Source organism: Apiospora hydei (assembly GCF_038363865.1).
Source record: "Apiospora hydei strain CBS 114990 chromosome Unknown utg000009l_segment0_segment0, whole genome shotgun sequence".
NCBI classification, from domain to species: Eukaryota; Fungi; Ascomycota; class Sordariomycetes; order Amphisphaeriales; family Apiosporaceae; genus Apiospora; species Apiospora hydei.
In genome coordinates, this window is record NW_027117368.1 from 7,027,252 (window position 1) to 7,053,973 (window position 26,722).

General features: G+C 54.5%; 12 protein-coding genes across 12 annotated transcripts; 4 read left to right on the top strand and 8 right to left on the bottom strand.

Moving 5' to 3' along the window:
* Positions 1-1,906: 1,906 nt before the first annotated feature.
* Positions 1,907-2,682, bottom strand: PG997_014023 (uncharacterized protein; the record flags this gene model as incomplete). The annotated part of the gene is made up of 3 exons (XM_066818337.1): positions 1,907-2,076; positions 2,178-2,313; positions 2,560-2,682. 3 exons carry the CDS (start codon positions 2,680-2,682, stop codon positions 1,907-1,909), a joined length of 429 nt encoding a protein of 142 aa, XP_066664029.1.
* A 580-nt stretch (positions 2,683-3,262) lies between these two features.
* On the bottom strand, positions 3,263-4,225 carry PG997_014024 (uncharacterized protein; the record flags this gene model as incomplete). The annotated part of the gene is made up of 1 exon (XM_066818338.1): positions 3,263-4,225. The coding sequence occupies one exon, from the start codon at positions 4,223-4,225 to the stop codon at positions 3,263-3,265; it is 963 nt and encodes a 320-aa protein (XP_066664030.1).
* A 1,126-nt stretch (positions 4,226-5,351) lies between these two features.
* On the bottom strand, positions 5,352-6,637 carry PG997_014025 (uncharacterized protein; the record flags this gene model as incomplete). The annotated part of the gene is made up of 4 exons (XM_066818339.1): positions 5,352-5,713; positions 5,776-5,823; positions 5,889-6,153; positions 6,209-6,637. 4 exons carry the CDS (start codon positions 6,635-6,637, stop codon positions 5,352-5,354), a joined length of 1,104 nt encoding a protein of 367 aa, XP_066664031.1.
* Positions 6,638-9,122: 2,485 nt separating this feature from the next.
* PG997_014026 (Satratoxin biosynthesis SC1 cluster protein 4) lies at positions 9,123-11,236 on the top strand (the record flags this gene model as incomplete). The annotated part of the gene is made up of 7 exons (XM_066818340.1): positions 9,123-9,342; positions 9,404-9,471; positions 9,539-9,714; positions 9,790-9,884; positions 10,028-10,160; positions 10,254-10,793; positions 10,846-11,236. The coding sequence occupies 7 exons, from the start codon at positions 9,123-9,125 to the stop codon at positions 11,234-11,236; spliced, it is 1,623 nt and encodes a 540-aa protein (XP_066664032.1).
* A 1,012-nt stretch (positions 11,237-12,248) lies between these two features.
* PG997_014027 (multidrug resistance protein 3) lies at positions 12,249-14,663 on the bottom strand (the record flags this gene model as incomplete). The annotated part of the gene is made up of 3 exons (XM_066818341.1): positions 12,249-12,607; positions 12,755-13,965; positions 14,029-14,663. 3 exons carry the CDS (start codon positions 14,661-14,663, stop codon positions 12,249-12,251), a joined length of 2,205 nt encoding a protein of 734 aa, XP_066664033.1.
* A 203-nt stretch (positions 14,664-14,866) lies between these two features.
* PG997_014028 (P-loop containing nucleoside triphosphate hydrolase protein) lies at positions 14,867-16,272 on the bottom strand (the record flags this gene model as incomplete). Its single annotated transcript, XM_066818342.1, has 2 exons — positions 14,867-16,036; positions 16,099-16,272. 2 exons carry the CDS (start codon positions 16,270-16,272, stop codon positions 14,867-14,869), a joined length of 1,344 nt encoding a protein of 447 aa, XP_066664034.1.
* Positions 16,273-17,310: 1,038 nt separating this feature from the next.
* On the bottom strand, positions 17,311-18,427 carry PG997_014029 (uncharacterized protein; the record flags this gene model as incomplete). Its single annotated transcript, XM_066818343.1, has 2 exons — positions 17,311-17,781; positions 17,903-18,427. The coding sequence occupies 2 exons, from the start codon at positions 18,425-18,427 to the stop codon at positions 17,311-17,313; spliced, it is 996 nt and encodes a 331-aa protein (XP_066664035.1).
* A 629-nt stretch (positions 18,428-19,056) lies between these two features.
* PG997_014030 (uncharacterized protein) lies at positions 19,057-20,506 on the top strand (the record flags this gene model as incomplete). Its single annotated transcript, XM_066818344.1, has 3 exons — positions 19,057-19,586; positions 19,664-20,102; positions 20,183-20,506. 3 exons carry the CDS (start codon positions 19,057-19,059, stop codon positions 20,504-20,506), a joined length of 1,293 nt encoding a protein of 430 aa, XP_066664036.1.
* Positions 20,507-20,663: 157 nt separating this feature from the next.
* On the bottom strand, positions 20,664-21,160 carry PG997_014031 (uncharacterized protein; the record flags this gene model as incomplete). The annotated part of the gene is made up of 2 exons (XM_066818345.1): positions 20,664-20,766; positions 20,844-21,160. 2 exons carry the CDS (start codon positions 21,158-21,160, stop codon positions 20,664-20,666), a joined length of 420 nt encoding a protein of 139 aa, XP_066664037.1.
* A 997-nt stretch (positions 21,161-22,157) lies between these two features.
* PG997_014032 (uncharacterized protein) lies at positions 22,158-22,916 on the top strand (the record flags this gene model as incomplete). The annotated part of the gene is made up of 2 exons (XM_066818346.1): positions 22,158-22,426; positions 22,658-22,916. The coding sequence occupies 2 exons, from the start codon at positions 22,158-22,160 to the stop codon at positions 22,914-22,916; spliced, it is 528 nt and encodes a 175-aa protein (XP_066664038.1).
* A 25-nt stretch (positions 22,917-22,941) lies between these two features.
* On the bottom strand, positions 22,942-23,911 carry PG997_014033 (uncharacterized protein; the record flags this gene model as incomplete). The annotated part of the gene is made up of 4 exons (XM_066818347.1): positions 22,942-22,947; positions 23,006-23,516; positions 23,578-23,687; positions 23,759-23,911. 4 exons carry the CDS (start codon positions 23,909-23,911, stop codon positions 22,942-22,944), a joined length of 780 nt encoding a protein of 259 aa, XP_066664039.1.
* Positions 23,912-24,318: 407 nt separating this feature from the next.
* PG997_014034 (dynamin family) lies at positions 24,319-25,477 on the top strand (the record flags this gene model as incomplete). Its single annotated transcript, XM_066818348.1, has 3 exons — positions 24,319-24,444; positions 24,679-25,272; positions 25,445-25,477. 3 exons carry the CDS (start codon positions 24,319-24,321, stop codon positions 25,475-25,477), a joined length of 753 nt encoding a protein of 250 aa, XP_066664040.1.
* Between the last annotated feature and the right edge of the window lie 1,245 nt (positions 25,478-26,722).

The following is a 26,722-nucleotide window of genomic DNA, read 5'->3' on the forward strand; positions in this document are numbered from 1 at the left end:
ATTGAGAGTCTCGAAGAGTTCAAGCTTTTCGGTCAAGGTACCAACTGGGATTTTGGGTTTGTTTAGAAAATAGGGAGAACTGGGAGTGATCAATAAAACAAATGACACCTGGATTGGATGTTCACTGGTACGGCCAATGCAACATCATCAATTGTACCAATCTGGTAACATCCGAGGCACCGTGCTCCCTCCCCATGCATTGATGCGCACTACATCATCCATGTCTGGTGGTGGGGTGGAATGCCCCGCAGTTCTTCGACGCTCAAAGAGGTATGCAGTGAGCGCCTGCAACTGCAGAAACAGCAGCCAATCCTGTCAGTGTAACATAAACTTTTGCTAAAGCTCCAAGACTCGTCATACACGGTCCTATCGCTGCAACTCCCATGCAGGGGGTGGAGGCTGGGGTATATTATCAGCCACAGTGGCTGACGGACAACCAGCATTACCAACCTCGCACGGGGATCGGAGGTCGGAATCCGGAAACCCTGTCACCCCTTTTTCTTTTCTTCCGGTAACCGGCGTTGGGTTCCAGGCCAGACTCCGCCTTATTAAACCTATGCCCACGGATACATAAAGGTCACCGCCCTGAGCATAAATCTCAACGTCTTATGTCAAAATGACATAAATGTGACGAAACTACAGAACATTTTCTTGTTTCACCTAAACAAGAGGAGCATGCCACATCACGGCCAAACATTCATCTGTGCCGCGTCGTAGTCGCTGTTGCAGTGGAACACGGAGGTGCCGTACCAATTAACATCTACGCAGAAATAAGGGATGGCGTTGTAAGACTGGCAGAATCCGTGTTGGGTGCCGTGGGTGTCGAAGATGCCGTATCCCCTGTCCTTATAGATTGCTATAGCTTTTGAAGGCATGAATTAGAGCAACTTTCTTAGCGGATGTGGAAGGGGGAAAAGGGGGGCGAGAGGTGAAAGAACTGTGGGAGACCGCTATGGGTGAACTCACTGTAGTGCAAGGTTCCCACATTGACCTCGAAGACATCTGGCAATGTCCTGTCGTCGCCAGTAACACGGACACCCCTCTGTCTGCCGCTCACATCACTTGCTAGGGGCCAGCGCTCTGCTGCCCCCACTTCGTCACACTTGCGTTTTCATGTTAGCGAAATACTCGTTTTTGGTTTTGTCGAGGTTCGTTTCAGTGGTCATAACGGACGGGTGTAGTAGCCCAGTACGAAAAGATGCCATTCATCAAGAAAGAGGTAGAACGATGAGAAACGATTACTGTGGGGATATAACATACACTGGGGTAGCTCTCCTAGACTCGCTGTTAGAAATTGGCATGTCTGGTATTTAGCACCGGGGGCCTTACATTGAAGAACTTGCAACCTGTGTATTAGGTGTCGCTTTCATCTACCTCGTAGAAAACCCAGAAGTTCCCGAGGGCAAGGGACGCAAACCCCAACAGAAGGAATGTGAAAAGCCAATGCATGGCGCCGCGACTGACAAGTAAGTGATGATGGAAGCTACGCGTGGCGCGAGTAGGCAGATCGCTTGGCATGCAATTGATGTTGCACTGGAGAGAAAGGTTGAAGCGGGTACGGAACCTCTTATCCTGTGTCACGGAGGATTCCATTTAAATAATAAAACCATCTGACCGGATAGAGACCATGCTACATTCGATGTTTACTCAGGGGGCAGATAACACGTGATTATAAGACCTCCCATAATTTGTCATGACCTTATATCCCAAGTCCCCATGACTTTGCACTGACGAAAGAGCGTTCGTACTACGCATTGATGACAATTGATGCTAGAATTTGTAGTTACGTATGCAACCAGATATTGATCTAGCTTATTCGCCACAAGTCGCCGTATACGCGAGTGAGCCCGTCCCACTGTCGTTTTTAGCTCTCTCCTGCCCCCGAACGCCATCCACGATACCATTTTCAATTCATGTCTACCGCAACGTAGTCGCAAGTGCAGTGATACACGGAGCGGCCGTAGGATGTGGAAGAGTCACCCACACAGTTATAGGCGACGCCGGCGACTGGCTGGCAAAATCCACGATAATTGGCCTCTACATCATAGATGGCATAATTGATGTGCTTGTAGATTGCTATGAAGTAAAATGTATCAATCAGATCCAGGTCCTTATAAAGAAACACCCCTGAAGAATAAAGGTGGTCCCGAGGGCTAACTATAAAGGGCAAAACTTACTGAAATAGACGTTGTCCACGTGAACCTCTAGGATATCAGGCGACAGAAGATCAGTGCCTTCGGCACGAACACCCTTCTTGTCACCACTAACGTCATCTTGCACCTGCCACCAGATTGCACTCTTTACCTCATCGCACTATATGCTCTTTAGTTTAGCAAGCCACGACATCGTGGCAATTCGGCGTGTTGCAGAGTGTGACAAGACAAGTATGCGGGTCTGGTTTAATTGGGAACACACACAATGACAGAGATGGAAAAGGCCACCGTAGTGAATCACCTACGTTGGGGTAGCTTTCCTAGTCTTGGTGTTAGAAAATGACGTCTATTCCATAACTAGGGTGCTTTTTGGAAACCGATATGTAAAGGGAATCATAGCACATACGTTGAAGAACCTGTAGCCAGGATAGAGCGTCGTGCCAGAGATGTCACCCTCCTCAAAGACCCAGAAGTTTCCACAGGCAGAGGACGCAAGGTTAACGAGAATAAATACGGATAGGAGATGCATGATGAATTCCCGGACAGTGATAATTGGTGGTTCTGGCTCCTCGGTATGTCACTGGGAACTTTGTCTCGGAAAATGAGTTGGAAGGTGAGAATGGTTTCTTTACCACTTCTTGAGCAGATCGGCGCTCCATTTATACCCTTAAAAGTGATGTAGTAGAACAATAAATTCAATATGTGAGGCACGAAAATGACATGGTGGTAATTGATATGCACCTCGCCTGCTTTGCTACGACTCCATTCGTTACTCATCATCGATTTAAACGGCCTATGCATTCTGTATCATCCTGAGCCAAGTGGCATAACCGAAGGGTCTAGTGTCGTTGCCACTGTTCGTAACAGGGAACAATGACAAGTCATGTTGACCCTCTACCTCCAGATCGTGTCCAAAAGTGATGTTTCTGGTTTGTTCGCACTCATCCCACGATGGCAAGTTTCAATGAGCCGTCAAGAAATCCTAAAACATAAGTAAGTTTCGGATATTGATCACTCACAATCATTTGTACGACTGGCATCCCATTTTCACCGTGCAGCAGTTTCAAAAAACGCTTCGATCACACTGTACCTATGTTCTCGTACACCCGTCACAGCCTTGACGATGGATGCATATCGACTCTTCGAGCCGGCCGGGTTGAACCCTTCCTTCCCCAACCGTCTTTGACCGCGCCCCAGTACCTCTGCGCATCCTCCCGCACCAGAGCGCAATGCGCCGCCTCTTCGAATTCCACGGTTTCGACGGCACACCCCAAGCCCGCCCCGGCCTCCCGCGCATGCGCCAGCACGTCCTCGGCCGCCACCATCGCGTCCGCCCGCGAGTACAGGTACAGCCGCCCGGCCTGTGTCCCGAATGCGCTCGGGTCGTTGAGCTCCCGCCGCAGCTCGCGGACCGACCGCATGAGCCCCGCGCTCTGCAGGCCGTGGATCGCGGCCACGGCGCCGTAGACCAGGGGCGCCCCTAGTGAGCGGACGTCAAGAAAACGCGTCTGGGGCAGTGATATTATGGCTGCTTTGTACGCCTTGTCGAAGCTGGCGTCGCCGGGACAGCAGTCGAAAACGACCAGCCGCAGGTTGTCGCGAAACAGCTGCGAGGAAGGTGACGATCCATGGGACCAGGCCAGCTGAAGAGCGCGATTACAGCCTCCGTGGGAGAATATGTGGAGAAGAATGCCGTTGTTGAGTCCATCGTCATTGGGGTGTTGCTCCATGATTCTCGAGATGGCGTCGCGCGCAGGCTGGAGTTGGGCACGGAGGGCGGCGAACGTGCGGAGAGAAATGTCGATAAATACGGTCCGGATCAACAGCAGGTGGGTCGGGTACAGAGCCTGGTAGCCGGCGACGTACTTGTTGACGCGCTGTGTGGTGGCGCCGCCGAGCCACGTGCAGAGGATGATGAGCCTGGGTGGCGGTGGTGTCTCGAGGTCTGCCTCAGCCGCAGGTAGCGGCGAGGTGTTGGCATCATTGTGGGATTTGGTTGTGGTAGTCTCATAGAGGAAGATGTTGTTGCCGAGATCAATCGGCTCCTCTGTTTGGCGGGTTGCTGGTGGCATGGCGACGACTTACATCAGACTGTGGGTATACCGCAAGCAAAGTCACGCGCTACAAGGACTGGATCATGGTAATATCTGATATGTAACATGAAACGATCCATTGTTATCATCGAATACATATGTTGGTTGGTAATACCTAAAATTGATCGCACCGAGGACCTTCGGAGGAGAGAAAGAAGGCCCCTGTCGCCATTTCAGGTGCATACCCCGCATTGCACGTTGCTTTACCCCCAACAAACCGGGGGAGCAGGGGGCAAGTGCACTAATTGCAGTAGCCCATGACGCCTGGGGGTGCATTTGAACCTCAGAACAAGCCCCTGTAGGCCCTGCCAAGGGCGCAGCTATGTCCGCTCTCCCCATATTTGGCGTTTGTTGAGCTTCTTCTTACTCTCACTCTGTTATGTCACCCCCTACGTTGTGTCCAGTTTCTCATCCAATACGCTAATCTGGCTATTGTCGTGTTACTTCAACTTCAATCTATGAACCGAATTCCCTGTCCTTCGCTTTCGGGAAACTTGTTCGAATCAATTAGCCCCGGATTTTCCATGCTGGCATTCTTCATGCAGGCTAGGCAACCTTTACCCCTTGGATGTGACTGCAACTCACGCCTCAGGGCCCAGGCAAGCAAACAGAGCCGCTTCATTCTTTCGTACACACTACTTCCGTCTCTTTTAGCACTCTTTCAAGTTATGGGAGGGTGGGCATACTATCTCTTACAGACCTGGAACGCTTAATCAATACATCGTTCCCAGTGCACAATATTCTCGTTGTCACTTGGGTGGGTTCAGTTGCCTGATACAAATATTTGCCGAGCGAGGTATCGAGAAATACAGTGATTTGAAGTTGTAGACATATTACTCTTGAATAGATGTTTATAATAATAATATCAACCATCATCAAAATAGCAACGTTGGTGACAGTTGCCCACAGGGTTCTTATAATACACAAGGTAGTAATACATTAGGTCACCGCTGCTGGCCTCGTACATACATGTAGTATTATCAAAGTTCCCAAGGATGCTTCTGTCTTCTTATGGGAAACGTAAACCTCCAATCACTCAATGCTGTGATGTCCAGCCCACTTCAGCCCACTTCAAACTTCTCGTCTCATACCGTCTTGTGCTGCCTCAGTCTATGTTGATTGCCCAACGCGGCCGCTTGCCCATCATCGGCTCTTCATCAGAGGAGAGCAGGTCATATACACCTGGTATATTCTTGACCGGCTGTGAATTTACTATGTCGCGGGATGATTCTGTCGATGGGCGGAGCGCGAGGGGGCCGACCATTTTCGACTTGTTATTGCTGGGGTGGGGAGCAGCTATCGTGTTACCAGGTAGTGCCACAGTAATTGAATCTTTACCATATCCCTCAGAACTGCGCTCAGGGTTCTTAGCAGAGGCGGGTCCGTTAGTGACAGAGTCCGCGGGAGTGAGCGTGCGTCTCTGTTGAGGTGATATGCGTTTCCGTTTACTGTCCTCGTTCTTCCGTCCTGTGCAATCTTTAGTTAGCGAAGAATGTTTATAATAAGAATATCAGGCGATAGGAACCTACTGATGGCCTCGTTGTGCATCCGTGCATCTTGCATTGTCTTCCCTTCGACTATTTCCTGACCGTCAGTGTCTTATACAATACTACTCGACAGCATATAGTTCGTCCTTACTTACCACGAAAAGTAAACGCTGTCATGATCTGAGCGAACAGGGCGTAGTAATCGGCGCCCCTCCACTCGGGGTGGGCTCCGGTCCAATGGGTCCTAACAAGGAAAGCGTTGTCAATCTTGAGTGGGTTGTTGTTGCCCGTGAAGCCACACTGTTGGCAGCGAATGATGCAAGGAACGCCGCTGCCAGGTGGCCACTCGAAAACGTAGCCTGATTTACCGAGGCGCACCGCCTGTCGGTCGTTAATGGAGTTTAATATTTTGTCATAGCCCTTCAGAATATCAGTAAACAGCGGAAACCCCCAGTGGAGAGGTAGGTCGCCTCACATATTCTTCCAAAGTTCGGGCAGCGTCTTCGTTCAACGCCGTTATTTCTTCCTCTTCGTCAAGTTGAGGTGTGTCAGATCGACGCGGCGGAGCTGCGATGATGGAAGCAGAGAGTCGTATATGTTCCGAATCCCACTTCCAATCCCACTCTGCCAGTAGCTCTCCCAGCAGCTCAGAGACGAGTTTCGAGAACGACGAATGTGCCATGTTCTTCTCCTTACTGAGATTGCCGGAAAGTGTCGCCAGATCGGATGCCGTGCTCTGAAATGATCTGATTTCCTCGTTCACGGCATTGTATTGCGTTTGGATAATGTCACGGCTCTTCTGGATCGCTTCTTTACCCGTCTGGATCTTGTGCCAGAGAGCCGTTTCCAGGGACATCCGGAAGCTATCCTCGAACGTCGTATTGGGGTCGATCTCCTCTGCCATGGTCTCGGTGAATGGCTGGGTGAGCCTCCCGCGGCGGAGGTGATAAGGATGGCTCAATCTAGCGAAAAGAAGATGGATGTCCAGGGGGTTCGGATCAATATCAAGAAGCCTCCATAGTTTATTTAACGGTTTAGAAGGCTGCCATAACTCTGGTGGATGGCAATCGAGGGAGAAAACGGCCCCTTCACGCAACACAGGGTATATAGATGTTCTGTAGGACGAGAAACGGAAATAGACACAATCTGTGTGCCATGTCTCACATCTTCTTTATTACAACTGGGGTCACCTCCCCGCAACGCTCCGGGTGAGAACAACAGCACACTATATATGACCCCCGCGCGCAGCCACCCACTGTGCAGAGAATACATACAGATAGGGTCATCAGATAGGACTGTGTTCTTCTGGGCGTTAGGTACCTGTTTTGCTGTTGGGGCTGGCCTTTTTTTTCTTTCCTTTTTGCTTTTCGACAAATACCGGACCGGCAGGCCGGTAAAAGCCAGTCACTTAAAATAGAGCAAAGACTTAACGTATACATGGACTCAAAAAGAAGATATAACGATATTATACCCAATACTTTCCAAACTCTATGAAGAATCCAACATATACGAAACCCATGGACGTGAACCATTTGGGCAGCATGCTCGCCCTTTAAGCTTGCCCCGCCTCGGCACCGACTTTAGTCGCAGTGACAAATGGTGAAGAGCAAACGCCAGTCCGCGGCTAGTTCCGTCCGCGTGACGGGGTGCCCCGGCTTCACCTAGTGAATGTCGTGCGATAGACACCCCACTGCAAGATTCAATCCCGCTGTCTAAAGCATACGCTCCTGCCGTCAAACACCCAGACAGACTCTTGTAGACAGAACGTGTGGTATCCGGATTACTGGCCCGAAATGATCGATAGTATCATCGACTCATGCTAATCTAGGTAGCCTCGCTCTGCGCACTTCGAGGCTTTCAGGCGTCCGGGGTTATTACTGAGATTTGGCATTAGTGGACTACCCGGCTTGGGTTGGTTATGTCCTTGGCCTGATCGACGCCAAGCCGGCCACGAGCCTCTCCGTGGCCCGGTGTGGGGAGGCGGTGGCCGGTACAAAGACTGTAGTGTGGCTTTGGACGAACGCCTTTCGACACTTTTTGAATGGCAATCATCTGCGATTTGTAATCTGCAGAGAATGACACCAGATCGCTGAAAGTTGGGATTTGGCCGCTTGGGCTTCCCGAAGTGTCGTCGCATTCTCGTTGAAACGACGTCTGAGCGCTGGAGCAAACACAACCTTGAATAGTGGGCTTGCCTGCAGATTCCTGAAATGAACCGGTATTTATGGGATTGCTGCTTATAAATTGTGCGTTTGACCGGGGGCACATCGCCACTTGATTCGTCGGGCTCGACGCCGGCGGGGTGCCGGGGGGACCAAATAGGTCAATTCGCAACAGGGACCCCCACTTGGATACATATCTGCAACAAGGGAGCTGACTCGCACGGTAGGACTGCCACTTCGCTTCTGTCTAGGCTGTTGCCGAGTTTCGGCCAGGTGCCATTGGGTCAGTCAGTCATGGGTTGACCGTGGTGGCCAGAAGCGTCCCAATTGTATCTCCGTTTCCTGCATTGGACGGCTTGTCATGTTGTGTATGGCTAAGAGTCAAACATCCGATGGCGTGGGTGTAAAGACCCGGGCTGACGGCTCCTTATCGACCATGAGACGCCGCGACTCCATGGGCACTGTGTAGGGCAGTTCCCCAGTTTATAGAAGTGGTCATTGTCCAAAAAGGGGCGTAACCTTATCGATTTTGCCGATCTACCAAGATAATTTCCCGTGCGGCCCGTAACCTAAACACAAATGCTGACCCAGTACACGTACAAGTTCTTCGCCAAAGCCCAGAGCCACGTGCAGGACTGAATAAGCTCTTGCTCAGCAGCGATACAACGTATCGGACCCTGCTCTGGACCAAGGACCAACCTTGCCAAAGTGGGCAGCGGACGGTGGGTGATGCGCCCGGAAACCACCAAAAAACCAAGGGCAGTCGGTATGTCGGAGGCCCGTTCGCCGCCATCATGCACTGGCGGAGGCCAATACCGGAAAGAGTGCTGCCTTGCAGGGGCAACATGCAAGTCATACTTTATACTTCCCTGTCAACTGCAGGGACAGGCAGTGTAACCTCCATCGAGAATGAAACCTGGCCGTAAACACCAGGAGCGTGCGCTGCACCATCATCCAGTCAGGCAGTGACAGTCGCTGGTACCCTGCTGGGATCGGCCGGATCGGCAGGCCTGGATGCGGCAAATGCGGAATATGCAGTGTCCTGAGCAAGAATGAACACACCTGTCGTTTGATATAATGCTAATGGGATCTGCTCGTTTGTTCGTCCCAACTCTCGCGCGCGCCATCCGCGTCAATCTACACACAAACTCAACCGCAACCGCAAACACGCCGGACGATCAATCCCAAAGGCTTTGCTGGGCCGGCCACCAGTAAACTGCCGCCAAGATGGACATCAACCCCATCGACAACCCCGAGCTCTTTTCCGACGAAAACAGGCAGCATGTCCTCTATATCATACTCCCGGCCCTCATGGTCCTCGCGTCCGCGGCCGTCTACCTCCGACTCTACACGCGCGCCGTGATCCTGGGCCTCGTCGGCTTCGACGACTGGCTCTGCCTGGCCGCCCTAACCATCATTTACGCCTTTGGAGCAATCGCGTTGGACCGTGAGTGTTGGACTGGAAGAAAATTGGCGAGAGGGCTGGCCGGCTGACGGACTACTACCAGTGGTCACCAAGGGTCTGGGACGCCACATCGGAACGCTGCCGAAATCCGAGCTCACCGACTACTTCAAGGTCCGTCGTCATCATCGTCGATCCATCCCTACCCTACGTCCTTGCCACGGGAAACTTTATCTAACAGCCGTTTGTGCCACGTGCGCACACACCACAGACCTTCTACGTCATGATCATCTTCTACAATCTTTCCATCGCATCGTTCAAGCTCTGCTTCCTCGCCCAATACTACCGCATCATGAACTCGAAGACGATGCGGATCCTGATCTACGCTGCGACGACTTTCGTCGGCATCTGGACACTGTAACTATTGCTCCATCTTCAAAACGTTTTGTGTTGGCTGTGGTCACGTCTCACATCATTTCTTCTCTGTCACAGGTCCCAAATTGGTCTCGCCGTGTTCCAATGTGATCCCATCTCTGGTTTCTGGGAGCCCGGGCCGGAGGTCCAATGCTTGCCGATCGTACCTGGATGTAAGGTCACACCCCCTTTGCCCGGCCCCGATCTCTGAGCCAGTCCGCTCATGCTGAATCTTTGCCCCACTGCCTACGGGAAAGATAGTCCAACATCAAACATAGCACCTCTTCTTTTCACATGGTTTCTGACAGTCATCTAGGGTACATTGCCGCCGCGGGAAACATCCTGGCAGATATCCTGATATTGCTGCTCCCACTGCCGATCGTCAAGGGCTTGAACCTGCCTCGCGCCCAGAAGCTGGCCCTAGGGGGCATTTTCTGTTTGGGCTTCCTGTAGGTCCTCTTCCTCTGTATCACTACCAGGAGCGTGTATATACGTTTTTATTGGAGACTAGAATCTAACGGTACCATCTTTTCAACCATCAGGACAAGCGCGATAAGCTTGATTCGCATCAAGTATCTTCCGCAGGGAGCGGACATCACGTGGGATAACGTAGACACAACGGTTAGCACAGGCATCAGTACCCCAACATCCGCTTATCCCATGCAACATTACCAAGCTGACACACCATCCCACCATCAGATCTGGTCCATGGCCGAAGCCTGCACCGGCATCATCTGCGTCAGCCTCCCCACCCTGCGACCCCTGGCGATCCGCTGGTTCCCGCGCGTCTTCCTCTCCCTCTCCCGCACCATCGGCAGCAGCAACCGTGCCGGTGGCGGCGCCGGCGGCGGCGGTGGCGGATCTCGGCACTGGCAGCCCAAAGACCTCGAGAGCACCGGCGGTTGCGGCAGCTGCGGCGGCTGCGGGCTCCGCAGCGCCACGCGCGCGCGGAGGTCCACCAAGACGTGGACCAACATCGACAGCGGCAAAGGGCAGCGGCGGCGACCGGGAGGAGACGATGGCGGCCCGCACGGACCCGGGGCGGTCGGAGAACCGGGACGATTGGACGGCGGCGGAGGAGCGTAACCACAACACACGCAGCCACAGCCATAGCCATAGCTACAGCCACAACAGGAGCAGGAACAGGGATACCGCCGACGACGACGACGACGACGATGCCGCGCCCAGGCCGGTCCAGATTCCGCCGAGGCGGAACACGTTCCTGGACGAGGCGTCCGACGCCAGCGTCGAGATCGAGCTGCGCGACGTCGGCGCCAGCACCGCCAGCCGAAGCCGGAGCCGGAGCAATGAGACGCGGATCTCGTACCCGGCCGCGGTCTACGGCGGGCCGGACGGGAAGGCACGGGCGATGGGGCTGCGGACGGGGAACGCCGTGGAGATCAGCGCCGGCGGTGGCGGTGACGGTGGTGGTGGGGATGGCGTGGGGTCTGGCAATCAGAGGCAGAGGAAGTCTTCGTTTATTCGGGTGCAGCATGAGGTTGTCATCAATGGGCTGGCGATGTGACACTCGGAAAATACCCCAGTCCTTGGGCTTTAACTGTATTAATATAGATGGCCATGTAGCGCTTCAATTCTTTCTATATATCATGATAAATACTTACTCAAGAGTCTTGCTCCCTTCACCTAATGGCAGCTGTGAAGATTACCATACGAAAGCTATCCAAGATGATGGTAAATATAAAATTCAACTTAGTTGGGAGGGTTCAGAATCACTATTAGCTTTGGACCACTGATGGAAGTATAGCAATTATCATTGTGCCGGATGTGTGCTTGTTAGCTTTACTATCGGCGGTCCAGCATGGAGAGTCGAAGGCGTGGGAACGAACCAATTGCACTGACAAAAAGTCTCATTTGTGGTAAGAAAGGGAACCAATGCCAATAAAATTCTGCCTCACTATAATGCTTACCACCACTCAGAAATTATCGTCAATTTTCTCCCTTTAGGGTATCGAGTGGTGTGAACCAGGTTTTAAGGAAACCCAGCGTCTTCTACATGTTCCTGCTCCAGACATACTTCCACGACGGCCAAAAAGCAACGCCTCCATCGGGATATAAAAAGAGGTAAGCAAATCTGCCCGTTACTGGATTCGAACCAGTGTCGCCCGTGTTGTCTACGATACATTCGTATCAACAACCGGCTGCTTTGCCGCTAAGCTAAACGGACCTCTCATTGTGACTGAAGGGGCGGGTGATACTCGTCGACACCTTATTAACTATCATATGGACGCGTTCGGATTCGTCATTCTGGAGTGTGACCATCCAGAGAAGAAACGAGCGAGGCCATAATTGAATATTCTGATTCGTCAATACCTTTGAGTGGATGTCACTCTCGCCCCCCTTTACAGAGCCCAATGCTCCTATTTAACATCACTGGATACAAAAAGCCCCTTTTTTGTCTAAACAGTATGACAACCCTTCCGCCCAAATGGAGATTAACTCAAGCTCAATTTGGCATCTATTCTCTCTCTCAGGCGTTATCCCATAAAACCCACTGGGAACTCATCAATGTCCAACTATTACTGCAAATCCTGAATCTCCAGCAACTCCCAATACCTCCCCCTAGCCCGAACCAACTCCTCATGCGTCCCCATCTCCACCACCCGCCCCCGCTCCACCACGCAAATCAGATCCGCCTTCCGCACCGTGCTCAACCGGTGCGCCACCGCGATCGTCGTCCTCTTCTTCTGCCCGGACTGAGACGCGAGCGATTCGAGCGCCGCCTGCACTACCCGTTCCGACTCCGTGTCGAGCGCCGACGTCGCCTCGTCCAGCAGCAGGATCTCCGGGTCCCGCAGCAGCGCCCGCGCGATCTCGAGGCGCTGCCGCTGCCCGCCGCTCAGCAGCCCCCCGCCGGGCCGACGGGGGTCGAGAGACCCTCGGGCAGCGAGGCGATGAAGTCGGCGATGTTGGCTTGGCGGCACGCGGTCCAGATGGCTTCGTCGTCGACTTGGTCGCCGCCAGGGAGGCCCATGGCGATGTTCTCGCGGATCGAGGTGGAGAAGAGTACGGCTTCTTGGCTAACCAGGGGAGACGGTTCTGCGGTGCGCTGTCAGGTCGGCGGTGGACAGGTCCTGGCCGTTGACGAAGATGGTGCCGGCGGTCGGGGTGTAGAAGCGCTCGATCAGCGATAGCGCCGTGCTTTTGCCGCAGCCGCTCGGACCGACTAGGGCGACGAACTGGCCGGGGCGGATGGCCAGGTTGAAGTTGTCCAAGGCTGGGCGGGATCTCCTGGATTCGTAAGCAAACGTGACATTCTTGAACTGTATATGAAACTGGTGTTGCTGCCCTTCAACACTTGCTACTGCATTTGGCGGCTTTCTGTTGGCTTGGCTTGCGGAAGAAAGGGAGTTTTGGCCATCGTCATGTCCGCGATCCAGCATGTCGTCGATCTCCCGCCCGGCAGTAATTGCCTTACTCGCATCCGGCGCAAACGCGAAGATAGACCCAGCAATCTGCGCGCCCGAGATCAACGCGCCGTAGCAGACATAGACCTGGAACACGGTGTACTCCCCGTTCAGCAGCAACGTCCCGCCGTACCACAGCGCGAGCGCACTGGCGAGGTAGACGACGGACTGGGACGCCGCGTAGAGCCCCGACGCGCGCAAGATGGAGCCCAGGGACTGCTCAGCCTGCCTCGCCAAAAACCCGTCGTACCGCTCCAGCACGAAATCTTCGAGCCCGAGACTCGCGACCGTCCCCGCCACCTTCACGATCTCGGTCGCGAAGGCCGCGGCGTCGACGCCGTTCTGCCGCGTCTGCGCGTCGAAGATGGCGAGCATCTGCATGCGGACCCAACCGCACGCGACGACCATCGGGATCGTCGCGGCGCAGACGAGGGCGAGCTTCCAGCCGAGCGCGACGGCCAGAGCAACGCCGCCGAAGATGGTGCACAAGAACGAGAGCGTGCCGCCGAGGACAGGCCCGCTCAGGGACGTGAGCGCGTCGGCGCTCGTCGTCAGGAGGGCGAGCAGGGCGCCGGTCGAGCGGGCTTCGCGGTCGAAGAACGCGACGTCTTGCGACACGATGGAGCGGAGGCAGGAGGCGCGGACGGCGCGGCTGAGGCGCTCGGTCGAGTAGGCGAAGGCGAGGCCTAGGCCAATGTAGAAGATGAAGATGACAGCCGCGATGGCGAGGAAGATGCATGCCAGCAGATTGACTTGGCTCCGGAGCTTGTCGTATTCGGATGAAGGTAGAGATATGGCTTCGAGAGACTTGGCGAACACGATGGACTGTCTATTAGATCACCAGGTTAGTCCTATAGTCAGTTGAAATGAAAGTTGTGTAAGGAGTACCAACCCCGGTAGCGACAAGCCAGCGACAATGGAACAGACCAGCCCAAACAACAGGTACCATCGCTCGGCCCGGTTCATACGTATAATGAGTGCCAGAGAGTTACCTAAACCCCATGGCTTCAGCCCTTCGGAATTAGTAATGGGCTCTCGTTCCATATCCGGGTCCAGAATAAGGGGGGTGTCTTCCTCTTCGGCAGGGGCGATTGATGACTTGGTGGAAGCATCTTCGTCCTCTACTTCGTCATCTTTGTGGCGGTTTCGTAACTTCTGGGCATGAACCAGACGGGCATAGTGGCCATCCAGCGCTATCAAGTCGGCGTGGGTCCCCTGCTCTACCACAGATCCATGCGACATGACGACAATGTTATCGGCGTGCCGGATCGTGCTGAGCCGGTGGGCAATCACAATCGTGGTACGGTGCTCGGAGGCCCGGTTCAGGGCCGACTGTACAATGGATTCCGACGTCGCATCCAAGGCCGAGGTCGCCTCGTCCAGCAGCAGGATCTTGGGGTCTCGCATCAGTGCCCGCGCGATCGCGATCCGCTGTTTCTGGCCTCCTGAGATCTGCGTGGAGTTCTCGCCCACCCGTGTCTGATACCCTTCGGGCAGAGTCATGATGAAGTTGTGGGCGTTCGCCATTTTCGCCGCGGATATTATTTGGTCAGAATCGCAATAAAGTCTGCCGTAACGGATGTTTTCGTAGATCGTTGTATCGAACAAGATCGGCTGCTGTCGAACAAGGCCAATCTGCCCGCGTAACCATCTCAGATTGAGGGATTGTATGTCGACGCCGTCCAGATCTGAGTTACGTAAGGCGAGCCAAGTATGAGCATCAGTGTTTCTCAAAGTACCAGGATACGCGACTTGAAGGGGGTTCTCTCACATATTTCCCCGCTAGTGGGTTCATAGAATCGCTCCAAGAGGTTGATGATGCTGCTTTTACCACTTCCCGAAGTCCCCACGATGGCCGTCGTCTTCATGGCGGGGCAGCTGAAGGAAACCTCCTTCATGACCTGTGCGTCCGGGCGCTTTGGGTACACCAGACTTACTCCGCGGAGCTCGATGTTCCCCTTGAAGCCTTCGATGACGGCACCGGACGGATCAAAGGGGTCCTGCGGGGAGCGACGGGCCATCTCGCGGAAGATAACGCTGGCGCTGGACACGGTGGCCACCAGGGCCTGGGCGGCCGGCGCGATCCTCACAATGCCGAAGGCGCCCATCACGACCACGATGGCGATGGTGCTGATCTGGGCGACGGACGCGCCGCCTTGAACTAGGAACTGGGAACCGGCCCAGAAGGTGAGGGCGTGGACCGAGGGTGGAAGGAGCTGGCACCACGCCGTGAATAGGCCGAGGAGGTAGAGCGCCTTCCGGCTCGGCCGCCCGGCCTCTTTGAGAAAGCCGTCGTACTTCGCAGCGAGACGGTGCTGGATCCCGAGCGCGTAAACCTGGCGTATCGACGAGATAGTCTCGTGCGCCAGACCCGAGGCCTTCTCGCTCGCCACCTTTGCCTCCCGGTGGTACTGCACGACCCGCGCCCCGCTGAGCGACCCGAACAAGGCCATCAAGACATACGCCGGGCTCACGACGAGCGCGATCCTCCAGTGCACGACCAAAGCGACGACAAAGGCCGACGAGAAGGTCGCCAGGGCGGTCAGCGCGATGGCCAGCCTGCTCGTGATGCCCTCCTGCACGTGCGTCATGTCAGACATGATGCGGCTCGCGACCGCGCCGGGCGCGTGCGCGTCGAAGAAGGCCATGTTCTGGCGGACGACGGACCGGAGGTAGGCGTTGCGCAGGGCGCGCGCGACGCGCTCGCCGACGTAGTAGAAGCCGACCGTCGCGGCGTAGATGAGCACGAAGATGGCGGCGGCCAGGTAGACCCAGTAGAGCGTGAAGCGGAGGAGCTGCCGGCGCGCGTCGGCCGCACCGGGGTCGGGACCAGAGTCGGGGGAGCCGGCGCGGGTTTGGTGGTGGGTCCCGAGCGTGCCCACGGTTTGGCCGTAGATGACCTGGCGATGGTTAGTAGTGAAAGACGCTCTCTCCCCGTCAGAAGAGCGGACCATCACCGTACCGAAATGAGGGGGTTCAAGACGCCGCCGAGGATGGCGCAGATGAAACTGATGACGATGATGACCTTGTCCCGCGGCGTCGAGTAGCTATAGAGGCTCTTTTTGGCGAAAGGATCCGGCGCTAGACCGTGGACTTGGCGGTCCAAGATCCTTTTGACTTTGTCATCCGAGTCCATTCTGGCCGGGTGTGTTCCGAGCTGATATGGAAGTTTCGACGAAGCGAAACAGATCCAGTCAAGCGGAAAGTGACGAGAAAGAATGAATGCAAGAGTGGGACGAGGAGTTCATACTTGTACTACTATCGTATGTCGGACAACCATAAGCACTTAACGTAGGAACTTCCGTGTTTGGCGTTTTCGCTGTCCTTTACAGTATCAACCCCAAGTCCAGGGTTATTATCGTTAATCGCACGATAGCTTTGGTTGCCCGGGTAGCGTTTTTCACCGCCTTCATTAATAATCCGTCCGTTGTGAGTCACCCGAAACAGCCAAGGACGGGCAACGACTCAGAGGTACAAACGTACGGACCTGTTTTGGGGGTGTTTTAGGTACTGAGGTAGCCACTGTATTATACGAGAGACGACCCGCTTCGGCGCTGTCGCTTGCAGCTAAAGTTAGACGAGCACTGCATATGTAGGTGGAAATTGGCGTCTGGAACTTTGAGATAAGGTTGTGGTACTTTCAAGCGTCACCTTCCTAGTCCGTCTCGCCGGGTTTTAGTAGCTCAATGTTTAATTCAATGGGAGCTATTGCATAAGTCTACGTTGATGGGCATGGCTTTGCATTATTTATGCGGGCGCGGGGGCGGGGTCTCCCCGGCCCCGCTCTCCCCTGAATCCCGAATCCCTTCCCCTGGAACCCGGAGAGACCTTGCTGCCATCTTTCAGCAAATCTGCGACTATGCCAACTCTAGTATGTAGGCCTCACACTGAGGTTTGAGAGGTCCAGAAGCCATTGGGGCAGACCCAAATAGACCCAAGTGCAAGGGGACCCAAGAAGCAGCCCTGCCAAGCACGGTACCTAAACACCAAGCGACAGGCGATTGAATGCTACCTGTCGGCACAATCATGAATAAGGGTCTCTGCGAAGCCTAGGTTGGCTCGCACATGGAGCTAAGCGAGGTCCATGAGACTTAATACTGCTGCTCCTGCCGTGGCTGGTCTCAAAACGATCCTGATCCCAAAAGGGACATCATCTCAGACGACAGCCACTCGCTCACACGTCGTCTCCAATAAAACGCCTGACCATGACATTGAACCTCGTGTCCTTTGTGCGCACAACCTCGGGTGTCAAATGCTTCAGATACCTGTCCCAGGCCATCTGACTCCACGCGTGGTAAGCGAACTGATCTGCAAACAAACCGCCCCCGTTGCGCTTGACCTCGGCCGCCCAGTACTGCGCCTCCCCGGGCTCCCACCGCGGTGTGCATCCAGTCGATATGGTTCCACGTCCACGTGGGCCAGAAGAACGCCCCGGGCGGAAGCGCGCACACCTCGGTCGGGTGCTCGAGCTGCATCTCCTTGGGCAGCAGGACGCTGTGGTAGTTCCACTCCTGCTCAAGTCGACGCCGTCGTAGGCGTCGAGCCAGCGCTGCAGGAAGGTGCCGTTGGCGTGGCCCGCCATGATGGCGTTGCACAGCCCCTGGCGGTTGCCGCCCTCGTGGCCCAGCACGACGCCGCGCGGCGACTTCCAGGAGCGTCTCCGTCCACGGCTGCAGGCCGAAGGCGTCCATGTCGAGATAGATGCCGCCCTGGCTCTGCAGCAGCTTGAGGCGGAGAATGTCCGAGATGTGGGCCGCCTGCCACACGGCCTCGGGCCGGCTTTTGAGGCCCGCCAGCTCCTCGGGCGTGTGGTGGACCAGCTCGATGTCGTGCTGGAGCCGTTTGATCCACGGGTTCGTTCGCGGGTCGGCATTCGGGTCGGGCGAGGGCGGTTCGGAAATGTACGTGTAGTGCAGAAAGACCTTGTCGGCCTTCAATCCCAGAATCGCGCTTCGGACTGCAAGGTAGCACAGGAAATCAAACCGGCCCGCCCCGGGCTTGTTGTACGGGTTGCTCAGCCCGTAGATGAAGTGGACGCGGTTGGGAATCGGGTCCGTGGGAGAGAACTCGTCGTCTTTTAGCTGGGGGAGGCTGCCGTGCAGGCAGTCGAGCTCATCCGTCGTGGGGACGGACTTTTGCTCGAGTTGGTACTGTGTCGACCACGGTCCCGTTTGGCGGACTCGATCGCCAAGCTGATAGATCTGAGGAAGCCAGTAATAGATAAGGATGAAATTAAGGACCAATGGGAGGAGCAGTCTTTTACGCCGATGGGCGGGAATCAAAATATTCATATTGAACGAAGTTGGTGATTTGGTACAGTAAGACCTACGAGAAATCGCAGTTCCTCTGGATTATTAAAAAGAATCGGCTGTTCTCATTCTTGTCCCCCCCTTATTTCTCGCTCGAGTTGCTGCCGAAATTCTGCTGCCTGGTCTGGTCGATCTCTGCTGGCTGTGCCACTGCGGCACGGCACGCGCCCCCTTTTTTCCACGACACAACCCTCAGTGTACGGCGTACTGGGGGCGATCACAGGGTGAATTTGGAACGATATCCACTAAATGCTGACATCAGCGGAACTTGCCTCCGAATTATCCCTGTTTTTCTCACTGCAAAACGGTCTGACTCGTGTGTGCTACCTACATGGGCAAGAACCCAATTGGGAGACGACTCGACGATATGGGGTAAGAAGGGACTTGGCGGCTCCACTACGGATGGACAACTGAGAACGAATCCTTACTATTTTTATCTATTTAATTTTCGAATTACCCTCCAGAACCGAAAAGTGCCAAAGATTGCGATAGGCAGAGAAAACATGCCTCACTAGCCAACCGGCCTCACTGCCAGCAGCCATCGGCCTCCTCCGAGCATCCTTCCCGCTCGCCTTCTTCTTCACCGCCAGGACCGCCCACGCCGGCGAACAATGCCAATCCCCGTCTTGCAGCCGCTGCGCCGCCGCGTGCGGTACCTGAGCCCGCTGCTGTGGCTCGCGCTCGCCCTGCTCCTCGAGGTCAGCTACCACGTGTCGCGGTTCCGCATCCCGGCGCCGGAGCTCGAGCTCGACCCGCCCTTCTACACCTCGTGTCAGGAGCCGCCCGGCAACGCCAGCGCGGCGCAGACGCGCGAGAGCGCCGCGCTTGTCATGCTGGCGCGCAACGAGGAGGCCGGCGCGGCGCAGCACTCGGTCGCGAGCATCGAGCGCCGCTTCAACCGCTGGTTCGGATACCCGTACGTTTTTTTGAATGATCGGTCCTGGAGCGAGGACTTTATGGCCACCATCCGCGCCACCACGAACGCGAGCGTCGCGTTCGAGGTCATACCGCCGGAGCAGTGGACGTTTCCGGCTTCGATGGATAAGGAGAAGGCGCAGGCGAGCATTGAGAAGCAGGGCAGGGATGGGATTATGTACGGGGGACTGACGTCGTATCACCACATGTGTCGGTTCTTCTCCGGGTATGTTTGTCTGCACTACTACCTACCTCTGGATCATTGCCTGCGAGAGAAATGCTGACTGATTGGCTGGCCCAAAGTGCCTTCTACAAGCTCGAAGCGTTGAAGAACTACAAGTACTACTGGCGCATCGAACCCGACGTCGACTTCTCCTGCTCCATCACGTACGACCCGTTCGTGGAGATGGCCCGGCACAAGAAGGTGTACGGCTACACCATCGCGCTGGGGGAAGAAGGGACGACGTGCCCCAGCCTGTTCCGCCAGGTCGCGGACTGGAAGGAGGCGCACAGCATCCGGTCCACGGATCTCTGGAGGGCGTCCATGTCGCCCTCGCGGCTGCCGTGGCCGCTCCGGACCTTCGCGAAGCACTTCCCGCACCGGGACCGCCGCGGGGACAGCTGGAACCTCTGCCACTACTGGAGCAACTTCGAGATTGCCGATTTGGACTTTTTCCGCGCCGCGCCCTACCAGAGCCTCTACGCCCACTTGGAAAAGGCCGGTGGCTTTTATTTCGAACGGGTACGTACTCAGCACTCATCCTTCCCGACCTACGTTTCTTCTGCTTACTTGCTAACGCTTGATTTCGTCTACTCTGACAGTGGGGCGACGCCGCCGTGCACTCGCTGGCCGTCAACCTGCTCGCGGAGCCGCGCAAGCTGCACCACTTCGCCGACTTCGCGTACCGGCACGACTACTACTACCAGTGCCCGGCCAACGCGCGCGACGGGCAGCTGCCGGCGTCGGGCCCGCTCAACGCCGCGGAGCCGAGCTGGGCGCCGGAGCGGGACGACGGGGTCGGGTGCCGCTGCAGCTGCGACAGTGCCCGGCCGCGGAACGTGGGGGCGTACTGCCTGAGCAAGCTGCGCGAGCCCACGAGCACGAAGCGGCCGTGGAGGACGTGGGTGTTGGGCTGGGTGTTTTGAAAAAGTTTCATGCATAGATGGTGTAATATAGAGTAAAGTTTGGCTCTCTAGACTAGACTAGACTGCTAATGGAGTTCCGTGGCATTTGCCCGACTTGACATGAAGAGGGGGACGTTGTGGTCCAAAGAGCCACCTGAAAAAACCGAGAGCCCACGCTCTACAGACTGGGCTCAAGGGTGCCGGTCGTAGTGCCGACCTGGACCTTTCCGGTGAAGAGAGGACCAGTGGCAATGATACGGAAGTCCCCGGAGAGCTTAGAACTGTATGGTTGGTTTAGCGATCAGTCTATATATAATCATGGATACATATTGGGATGCGCAAGGATAACCACACGTACCCATCGTCATCTCCAACGGAACGGTAAAGGCGAATGAGGAAAGTTGCGTCCAGAACACCCGGGTCCAGGGTGTCGAAGGTGTACGCGGGGTCATCGCACGTATAGCCAGTTGCCGGGATGTCGACGTCGAGGGCCTGGCATGTGATGTCGTCGACGGATAGCTTGAATCGCATGTATCTGTCGACGTGCTGGCCGTCCACCGTCAAGCCATTTGCAGGCGCTGCGTACATGAAGTCGGAGATGGTGACGGTGTCGCTGGTTGGCGCAGCGGCCACTAAGGTGGAGGAGAAAAGAAACAAGGCGGCGAAGAGCTTCATTTTCGAAGAAGGATTCCAAGTACCCAGTTACCAAGTCTAGGAATGAGAGTGAATGTGGTTATGGAACATGGAAGCAGGTGCGTACCCGTGCCATTTGTGCTCTACAAATATTGACAAGTCAACGTGTTCCCCTCCTCTGAATGCCACGTTACCAGGCGAGAATACGAGAAGAAGCAACCATGATGCCAAGTGACCGATTTACCCGTCTGTTCTGCCGGCATGGCCCCACTCCAACGCAGGTAACGACGGCTGAATAGAGGTGACACTGTAACGGTGAACCCATGTTGATGCATACCCAAGCACCGCGGCAGTTGGGAGCCTGAAAGTGATTCTGGAATGTGTGGGCATGTGCCCAAAGATATCTTATTGATATCAAAAGATAGTGCCAAGCGCTCTGAACCGTGTTTGAGTTCGATGTTGAGTTCAGATCACGCACAGCTCAACGGTCCTGCCAACCTTAATTGTCCGTCCTTGCCATTTGAGGAAACAGCTTAAATGAGAGCTAACCAATGAGTGCCCAGGACAGTCTCGAGACTTTGAAGGAAGCTTGGGTGCTAGCAGTGAAAGTGGCCGGGATATAAGCTCGCCAAAGACTTGCAAACCAGAAATCAACAGCTAGCAGCTCCAACTGCCTGGACACAACGTTTGGCGTTTCACGTTGACTCTTTAATGCCAGTTGGTGATTGGTGTGTGACGGAGCCCGAAGAAACAGATCCTAACCGAGGCTATGTTGCCACGCTTCACTTGCAGACGCTCGGTGGGGATATTCATGTCACCAATGTCTACAACTACGAACAACACCTGGACATCGATCGCCTCATGAGAGTTCTTAGTGGGGATGGCTACAATACCTTCAGGAAAACAGCTTCCCACGGCGGAACTGAATCAACCATCGATCTGGCTTTTTCTGCTGAAGAGATCTTGAAGTGGCAACCTGTCCACCAAGCAATGGAGGTCTTTTCCACAGGACCACCTCCTGATGGACATTCAACTCGACATGGATGTTTCTTGTATCTCCCGCACGTTCTACAAGACAAAGGATATGGATAAGGCGGCATGTCGACAAGGTGTGAAGGGATGCCTGCACAACGGATTTGGCCCACACGAGCTCCTTGGTACGTCTCACCCGCTGAATGCGCCCGGCGATGTTGATGATTACACGAATCGTCTCAATGAATGTCTCACTGTTCCCTTTTACGCAATGGTTGAGAAGATTGAGATATCACCAACGAGGAGCGTGAGATTCGTCACGAACAACGTCAAGCGGTATGAACAACGAGAACTCAAGGCCCAAGCCGAGTAGAAGAGGAAGGGAGCCCTGCATCCATTTGAGCAATGGCAGGTTTCGGCGTCCACCCGAGCTTTCGTGGTCGCGAAGCATGAGAAGGAGATGTGGCGGCGTCGACAATCCACCATCGGGCGACGAACCTCCGGAATCTACCTAATGGTCAAAGGCGTTTCTAGGAGGTTACGACCCAAAGTCTACCCGCGCATAAGGCCCCTCAAACTTGACCAGTCAGACAAACTAGTCTATGAGCCGCCCGAGATTGTCGATTGTTTACTTTCCTCTCAGTTCGGCAAGGAGAATATCAGTAAGGCACCACCAGCGGCCAATGCTTCCACCGGCGAGCAAGACCCAGCAGACATTTCGACCGATGACGAGGTTCCTATTGTTGACCCATATCAAATCAAGTTCATTCTAGCTAAACTGCGCGCTGGTGCGGCCATTCTGTTTTGGCTACGAGCCCCTGGCTAAACATAGCTAACCCACCATCCCCAGTCTAAGCCTGGAAATTATGTTGCTAAAATGTAAAAAACAGATAAAATCGCTACAACCAAAATCACCACTCCGATATTAACGGGGCAGCCTGGGTCGTTTGTATCCGGGTCACCCTGGAAAGGTATGTTAGATCGAGCATGCGCATCGGACTGCCAACTTGAACGGCCAACCCGCGAAGCATGGTAATCTGGCACGCTGTATGTCTGAGCCGATCTCGGGGTGATTGCGAGGCTGTGACCCGGGTGATGGTTTGCAGACACGGTGCCGTAATGTGTCGTGTAGTGCGAACGACCCTGGTTCAGGAAAGTTGGGTTTGTGTCGGTCCATCTGCGCAATCCCGTATCGAGTATGGGAGAACGGGTGACCTGGAACCGGGCGCCAGACGGGGGGTGGGCTGGAGTGTAGGGTGTTGGGATTCTTTCGAATGTCCCCGGGACGCATTCTGGGGCAGGCGAGGGCAGCGGTTGTTGGAATCCGCAGTACTCAATCAGGTCTTGGTATGATGCTTTCGACAGGACGAACTCGGCGTTACGTTGGTACGGGCGCAATATATCGAGGGATATCTCGTGTTTTGATCTGGTGTTGATATAACTTTTTCTTCCGCAGTGGTAGTAACGGGTTCTTCAACCGTAGCAACATGCCGTTGTCGGGATGGGCATTTGCTGGATCGATAGGCAAGTACGACTTCCGCTTGTGGGGACTCTTTCTGTGCCGTTCCAGGAGATCCGTCTCGTCAAAGGAGGTCAGCTATCTTGAAGTTTCAGTGCCCGCATTGATGATGTCTGGTAGATTGGGGAGCACTTTGATGCTGTACGAACGGGTAACATGATAACCTTGCCATCCCGAGCAAAGGCGGATAATACCACGACAGGATGATTGTAAGCACCCTCGTCCATACCGGGAATAGTCTCCTGGCTGGGATCTTGTTTCGGCAGCCACAAGATAAGACCAGGAAGATGGGCGCTGGTCATCGTGTCTACCGGTCTTGGACTATCATATCGCTCTTGCGCGCGGTGCACCCGAAACGGTCCGTCTGCAACTCTTATGCCTGGCATCCCAGCGATATAGTATAAAACAAATACGCATATATGATGCATGCACCGTAGACGACAGAACAGGTATCGCAATGGAATTCAATCCGAGAGGTATTGTTTTAAGGCTCGATAGTGACATATAAAGGAGGAGGCATCCTAGTATCTAGAAACCTTACGGCGGCCCAACATCTCAAGATCACCACACAGCCTCCCAAGCTGTTAGGGTCCGACCCCTCTCGCAACCCGCCAAGGCAGAATTATGGAATACATTCAAGCCAGTTGCCGTTGGTTGGAGATGTGGTGTGGATATTGAAGCAGGAGGCCGCTGACTTACGGACCTCGAGATGTGGTGGTACCAAATGGGCGCGGCCAAGGCAACGGGCCGCCGCCGCGTGAAGTGGGCCAGGGCCGCCAACCACGGCTGCATGTTGGTTCTTGCCAACCAAGCCCGAACCAACAACAACAAACCGGTATCCAATCGTTAACCGCCAACACCGAACAGACATATGCGACAATTTCTGCCAGCTCTGAAACCCACCCAATCGAGGCTGCGATGGGTGGAGCAAGTAAGTACAGTTGCGTGCCTGGCTGTCGCGCCGATGACGGGTGAAGAGGGGTGAAGAGGGGTGAAGAGGGGGAGCGCTGCATTTGCAATGCTTTAGCAAAGAGAAGCAACCCATATGTAGCTGCAACACGACACCTAGAAGGATTGGGGAACTTATCAAGTTCTCGGTTTTTACACTTTCAGCCCCAACATACTGCCAAACCGCAAGATGACATTTATAACGGCGCGGGACGACGTTTCTGATGCATATCCGTCGCCATTCGGCGGCAAGGCGACCGCTACACCGGCCACTTCACTATTCGACGGCGAAGGTGACTGCGTCCATTCACCGACTATCATTGGGGATAAAACCTACGACGGCAATCACCTCCCCTCCGTACCGTGGCCGGGGAACACCTACATCATAAGTGAGAAAGCCAGTGGCCGCCCTGTCGTCTGCGACAAGAATGGCCAGGTTTTTCTTGAAGATCCCGCAGCATCAATGGCCACACCCACCCTGAATTCCCGCTGGAATTGCGTGGAGAGCAATAATCATATGGGTTTTCAGAATCCCGAAACTGGTTGCTACCTCGGCCACGACAACAAAGACGGCATGCAGGCTAGGATCAAAGTGATGAACGATTGGGAGCATATCATCGCAAGGCCGCATCCGCAGGGCGGATATCAACTGCTGAGTAAAGTGTGGTGGCATACGCTTAAGTTGATCATGGTTGGCGAGGTCGGAAAGAGCCTGGTAAGACGGGTACACGGGACCTCTCTCTTTGAGTTTCAAAAGGTGTAAGGCCATGACCAGATTCCTCTCGGCTGCAAGAGGGAGCATATAACTCATGGCCGTGTGGCATCAGCACCTTGGTGCGGGGAGGGACGATTGTAGTGCCATAAGGAAAGCATACGACTGTCAACAGTTTCTAGCTCTGGCTCTTTTCGAGCATAAGTAATTCCAGAGTATTATAATCGATTAATGGATGTACAAGTGAAGGAGTAGCAAAGTCGGAGATTGGCTCTGTACAGGCGAGCATGGCGGAGTACATGGCGTCAACAGCTACCCCTACAAAAGGGTCTACATTACTTACCTACAGGTGTCCCTCATTCTTTGTTGTCCTCTAGCAGCGAGGAGGCCTTGGAGCAACACCTGCGCGACTCCCATATCCGTTAATAGGATACAGAAACCCCCTTGGACGCCTTTTTCTACCTCTATTGCGCAACATTGGTTAGCAAAACCCGGCTGTGGTGTCAGCACTGTCACGACAAACTAACAGTTGCTGCAGCTTTCTCCGATGGATGTTGGGCTCATGTGGCGCGAGCGAGGTGCGTGTTGGTTGACCTACTGCTTGGGCGCATTGTTTCGGCACTGACAGACGAGTACGACAGTACAGTGACTCTTCCAGGACATGATGCTATCGCGAGGTGGGTTTCCGTTCCGCAGCCGGTGTGGCTATCACGCTTTGTGCTTACTTGAGCGTTCCAACAGACCCGGGTTCGCCTTGAACTCTATGCCGTGGAGGGTTGACGGGGTACGTGCAAGCTGGTGTCGCCATGCGACAAGACTGACCAGACTGATGGCATGGATACTGATAGAGGGACAGCAGCTGTGGTTGAGCGTTGTGGCGGACAGGGGGCTTGGCACTTGTTATCTGCTATCGGTAAGTCGTGACTTTTTGCGCATCCTCATCCTCCCTCCCCTCCCCTCCCCATGCCGATCGATGAGCATGCCGATGAGACAGTTGAACTGATTGAGGATATGCCTGCAGATGAATGTTTATTTTTTTACTTTCCATTTGATACCCATTTGTGTTGGTACGGGGTCAATGCCAATTTGCGTAACCTTCTATTTGTTATTTACCACCTGTGTCAACTGTATTTATATACAAGTCATATAAAACTATCAAATCAATAATGGGGGACCCCGCCCCTAAAAAAAACCCCATATCCTGGCTGCCGTGCAAAAGAGAGTAAATGTGCGCGATCGTGGAGTTGAAGTCTTGATTGAAAGTTTGGTGACTCTGGGGGCACCAAGTTAAGGGATTCAGTGCACTGTACCTGTGCCCACGGGCACGTAGGGCTGGGGGATTAGGTTGGTAATTGCCCCGGTCGGCTAGTTGGTGCCTACAAGTCAAGGGCACTGATTTATCCGCCTGTGGGAATTGATTGGGCCAATTGGTAGGTACTTAATCGAGTGCTTC